Source organism: Misgurnus anguillicaudatus, unplaced genomic scaffold (genome assembly GCF_027580225.2).
Source record: "Misgurnus anguillicaudatus unplaced genomic scaffold, ASM2758022v2 HiC_scaffold_28, whole genome shotgun sequence".
Classification (NCBI taxonomy): Eukaryota; Metazoa; Chordata; class Actinopteri; order Cypriniformes; family Cobitidae; genus Misgurnus; species Misgurnus anguillicaudatus.
In genome coordinates this window covers 965,641-971,640 of record NW_027395278.1, presented here as the reverse complement: position 1 = coordinate 971,640, position 6,000 = coordinate 965,641, and the positions used below count along the sequence as shown (strand labels likewise).

At 40.2% G+C, this 6,000-nt stretch overlaps 1 protein-coding gene across 1 annotated transcript in view; it reads left to right on the top strand.

The window, feature by feature from the left end:
• Nucleotides 1-204: 204 nt before the first annotated feature.
• LOC129416951 (lysophospholipid acyltransferase 2) overlaps nt 205-6,000 on the top strand; it is an 81,943-nt gene continuing 76,147 nt past the window's right edge. Inside the window, exon 1 of the mRNA XM_073864903.1 lies at nt 205-499. Coding sequence (XP_073721004.1) covers nt 422-499 — 78 coding nt within the window. The 5' untranslated portion in view covers nt 205-421. The remainder of the gene's footprint in view (nt 500-6,000) is intronic.

Below are 6,000 nucleotides of genomic sequence, written 5' to 3'. Positions count from 1 at the left end.
TAATATGAAATCATGCACTTGCCACATTTACTTAACAATATTATATTGCTTACATACAAACATAATTCAATATTATATGTGGTGCATGTTTTCTACTGCTTGCCCTACACACATGTTGATACATACAGTAGTAATTGAGTTGGGAGGGATTATGAATGAATGGGAGCGGCAGTGAAGTTGTCTGCCCTGAGCAGCTGTATTTTGATGTAATGGAGGGGTTGGGCGACACAGTCCGCCTACACGAGCTTTGTGTTGATGTTCAAAAGAGAAAAAGCACTGATAGTCCGCTACCAGAGGAGCACAAGAGGACATCGCAGCGAACAGACAACGCCAGAAAAGGAGAGAAAGAGGGAGACGGAGTCAGACTGAGGGAAGACGGCGTTTTGGGGGATTTCAAGGGAGCCGAGAGCTGGACTGAATCATGGCCATCACGACGGCTTGCACTGGCTTTACAGTACTGCAGCCAATCAGTGAGATTATTAATCTACCGCTGGACCAGGTAACTGTCACTTTAACATACATTGATGCTGCGTACGTTTCTCGCTAGCTGATCTGGAATCGTTTGCTATAAATACAGCACACTTCATCTCTGGCATCGACTGCGTGATATAAGCGTTTTATTATGAGCTCAGTGTATCACATTACAGTCCTCCTGTTTGTCATTATATATTACACAACGGCAGTTTTTCCTTTCCTGCCTGTGTTTTTGCTAAACATTGGCTGATGACAAGTGAACCATGGCTGTGTCGTAAAACATAGCGTGTTGACTGGCTACTAGTTTTGAGAAACACGCGCCCACGGTGCACGAAAACGCACGCTCGTGACTCTGACGTCCCAAATGCTGTCTATGTAGTTAGCTCAGGTTTTAAAACACAGCCGTGGTCACGATTATACTTGAGTTAAAGAGACGGTATTGTAAAAGACGAGTGGATTAACAGGTTTGTAAGACATCTGAGTTAAACGGTTATTATTAATGAAAGAAAACGAGGCTTTAGAGAGCTTATTTGTTTCATTTTACACAATGTTGCATTATACGTCATTTTGTCGTCACTTGTTGTGTTGACTAGATTTTAAAATATTTAAACATTTTAATATTTAAAAAAAAAAATTATACAAAACTATTATTATTATGATTAATATTAGTATTAGTAACAACAACAATAATAATAGCTAAAAAATAAACTATTATTTTATGCTAATCGAATTTGCATATATGGAACCAAAAGTTTTGTTTTCATCTTAAAACAAATGTGGCTTCATACTTGGACTTTTTTAACGTCCTACGTGCCTACCGACAGTTTTTTGACGTCACACATATAGAAACTGCTGCTTTACCACATCTGAACTACTACCTGCAACTGCATGTCATATTTATGGTAATCTAAATAAACAAGCAGATTAAGAACAACTACTTTTGACCACAGATGGCTCATGGCTTGATATCTTCATTCATTTAGATTGGGTGAATGAATTAATAATGCCTTGGGATATATTAAAATTCCTTTTTTTCACGCCCTTTCCAACAAGTAATATGATTGCATTGTTCAACCAATGGCTCAGTTCACTGCTCACCCCTCGCTTTTGAAACGCATAGAGAAGCTACGGTAGCCACCACTGGACAAACATGTCATCTTCGGAGACAACTTAGTAAAAAAAGTTTGTCCGTTAAAGGAATAGTCTACTCATTTTCAATATTAAAATATGTTATTACCTTAACTAAGAATTGTTGATACATCCCTCTATCATCTGTGTGCGTGCACGTAAGCGCTGGAGCGCGCTGCGACGCTTCGATACTTATGGGAGTACTTCGACTCGGCGCAGTAACACCCTCCCTCTACCATTATGAGAGGGAGAAGGGGAGCGGAAGTACTCCCAAAAGTGCTATTACGCCATAAAATATAGTTCCTCTTTTAAATCCGCTTAGAAAAGCGCTACGTTTTATTTTGTACCACCAAACTTGCTCGTATAACTACTCGTCTTAAATAGGAAATACGTTGATGTGTTTGGTCACTTCTAACTTTATCTCTAAATGGTACCATTGAATGAATGGGGCTAAGCTAAATGCTATCGAAGCGTCGCAGCGCGCTCCAGCGCTTACGTGCACGCACACAGATGATAGAGGGATGTATCAACAATTCTTAGTTAAGGTAATAACATATTTTAATATTGAAAATGAGTAGACTATTCCTTTAAGGGCTTCTGTAGAAACATGGTGGCATAAAATGGGACCCTCGGTATGTAGATAAAAATGTCTCATTCTAAGGTAATAAAAACATTACAGTTCATTATAAAATGTCTTTATACACCCCTGATAATATAGTTTTGTATATTATTTTGCATTTCTGTCAAGAGATCCTTCTAAAAATTACACACTGCACCTTTAAAAATTGATTTCTTGTTGCAGTTAAAAATCTGCCTGCCATGCAAAAAAGTTATACAATGTTTTTTTTTCACGAACAGTAGGAGTCAATGTTATGCATTGCATCTTAAAAATGTATATGCAGAGCCAATTTTGTCAATGTGGTGTAAGAGGTATTTTAACCTACAAAAAAGTAGTTCACATCTCTGGTCGTGCAAGATTTTTTTCATCCTTCCTGGATCATGCTGCTTCATTACAATCTCTTTATAAACACATGAATGAAGTTTGATGAGGTGTATAGATAACGCATCTTTACAGTTGCCCTGTACCCATGCATACTGTACCTGATTGTCTTTTTAAACTTCTCTGACCTCTTTTGCTGCGGCGTGTGTGGAATGTGGCGAAAATGCAGTCGCTCTGGTGTGTGAACATTCTTGTCTCTATTTGTATTTTCTACAAATTGTTACAAATATTTAAGTGCATGTCAGACTTTGAACGAAACATTAATCTGTAGTAGCCTTCTCATCAGGATAAATCAAGAATGCAAACAATGTGGCTTTTGGTCTGTAAATCTATTTGGTTATATCCAGAGCCATAGTGCCATGTGCTGGCATGAATCTCAGTCAGACTTTGTTGAATGAGATTTTTGGCAGATAGCACAATGATTCCATTCAGGAGATAATTTTAATGTGACAGAAATCAATAATATAGCCCATCATGAAATGAGCTGTCAGGATTACAACTTCCTGAGCCTCGGCCAGCCGGGAGATTGCATAACATTTGGATTACTAGACTGGTTCCAGTTTATCTGCAAAGGAAGATGAGAAGTGTTTAATTTGAGATTGGGATGTTAAAATAACCGTGTCACTGAGGGCACTTAGATAACCAATTTGCATATAAGCCTTAGGGCATTTGCATATTGCTCCACGGTTTACTGGCTTGTGTTAATTAAATAGCTAAATAAATAAATTGAATAACAAAGCAACAACCAATAATGCGAGTCTGGGGCAGTTTATCTCTTTTTTGATCCAACCGGTGTGTGGGTGTGTCCTTGAAAACACTAAATTAGTTTAATTTAAAAATAATGGGATATTAGTATTGAATTGTAGTAAAATACATGGTTGATATCAGTTATACACCACTTCTAAATATATGCATGGCCACAAAAGATGACTAATGCCTTGTCCTTCACACAGTGGCAAGGCTCACTTCACTTTCTGAAATTCTGGTTGACCTAATGACCTTCAGAGCCGGATGGATCCTAGTTTAAGGAAGACTTAAAATAGACCACAGTCCTTAAAGTTATGTCACTAGTACACACTAGAGATTATAATATTTCATAATATTTCATATCAAAGCTCTTAATTCACTGAATGAAATCGTATTCAGTGGCATGTTATCAGGAAGCACACAGGTCTCTTATCTCCTACCCCAGTGAGCCCAGCAGATGCACAAGACGCAGCCATGATTTCTCAGAGGAGGATTCTCTCTCCCTCTCTCTTTCTCTCTTTTAATAGTAGTCTCTTGACACCAGTTGCCTCTGGTGGAGTCCTGCTTATGGAAGTGTTGAACTGCTCTTTTTGTATTATTTTCTGTTGATGTGCTGAAGTACATTTTGGTCATAATGGACCTTGACTTTCTCTACAAATCATTTTCAATGCAACATTAACTCTGTCTCTATTTGACACATGTTTGGACTTTTGTCGACCTGACAAAGACTGTGTTGGAAAGCTTAGGGGGTTGTGCACACCAAAGCTTTTACGCCTGCGGCAGGCATATGTTTTCAATTGTTTCCCTTGGAAGCTTGCCATTTTTCAACAAAGGGAGCAGCTAACGTTTTTTTCCACGCTGAAAGTCGTAGTTTGACGTTTTTTCGCGTTCAGCACTCTAAAAACAAACGGTGCTATATAGCACCAAAAGTGGTTCTTTGCTCGTAATCATAGAAGAACCGTTTTTAGTGCCATATAGCACCGGTGAAGCACCAGTGAAGCACCTGTGTAGAACCAAATAGTGCTATGTAGAACCATATGTGGTGCTATATGGCCCCTATTTGGTTCTACACAGGTGCTTCACTGGTGCTTCACCGGTGCTATATGGCACTAAAAACGGTTCTTCTATGATTACGAGCAAAGAACCACTTTTGGTGCTATATAGCACCGTTTGTTTTTAGAGTGAGCGCTGGGCGCAGAGAGTTGAAAAATATTCAACTTTGTGTGAAAAGCTCAGCTCGTCAATGTCGGTTCCCACACGGCCATCCAATCACAGTGGAGGAGGGGCGGGACAGATATGACAACAACCAACCGGCGCATCATACAACGACTGATAAACAAAGCAGAAGTAATACAGCAACCAAAGTGCTCAGTTGAAACAACAACTGGCATTCGGCGTCCTCCAGGCGTTTTCTGCCGCCCTTAAAAGCTTTCACCCCCTTAGGCAGCTGACTTGTTGCCTCGCTGCCTCGACTTTGCTCCGGACAGCCTTTATAGGCAGGGATACACTCACCTAAAGGATTATTAGGAACACCATACTAATACTGTGTTTGAACCCCTTTCGCCTTCAGAACTGCCTTAATTCTATGTGGCATTGATTCAACAAGGTGCTGAAAGCATTTTTTAGAAATGTTGGCCCAAATTGATAGGATAGCATCTTGCAGTTGATGGAGATTTGTGGGATGCACATCCAGGGCATGAAGGTCCTGTTCCAATACATCCCTAAGATGCCCTATTGGGTTGAGATCTGGTGACTGTGGGGGCTATGTTAGTACACTGAACTCATTGTCATGTTCAGGAAACCAATTTGAAATGATTCGAGCTTTGTGACATGGTGCATTATCCTGCTAGAAGTAGCCATCAGAGGATGGGTACATGGTGGTCATAAAGGGATGGACATCGTCAGAAACAATGCTCAGGTAGGCCATGGCAATTAAACGATGCCCTATTGGCACTAACGAGCCTAAAGTGTGCCAAGAAAACATCCCCCACACCATTACACCCCTACCACCAGCCTGAACAATGGTAACAAGGCATAATGGATCCATGTTCTCATTCTGTTTACGCCAAAATCTGACTCTACCATCTGAATGTCTCAACAGAAATCGTGACTCATCAGACCAGGCAACATTTTTCTTCAACTGTCCAATTTTGGTGAGCTTGTGCAAATTGTAGCTTCTTTTTCCTATTTGGTATGGAGATGAGTGGTACCCGGTGGGGTCTTTTGCTGTTGTAGCCCATCCGCCGCAAGGTTGTGTGTGTGGTGGCTTCACAAATGCTTTGCTGCATACCTCAGTTGTAACGAGTGGTTATTTCAGTCAAAGTTGCTCTTCTATCAGCTTGAATCAGTCGGTCCATTCTCCTCTGACCTTTAGCATCAACAAGGTATTTTCGCCCACAGGACTGCCACATACTGGATGTTTTTCCCTTTTCACAACATTCTTTGTAAACCCTAGAAATGGTTGTTCGTGAAAATCCCAGTGACTGAGCAGATTGTGAAATACTCAGACCGGCCCATCTGGCACCAACAACTATGCCACGCTCAAATAATCAGTTTTTAAATTTTTGCGCTATCTATCATCGTTCGCCAGACGTTCTACAACATCTGCTTTAGTTTGTGTTTATTAACCCTTTAGTTTCACTTCACCACGC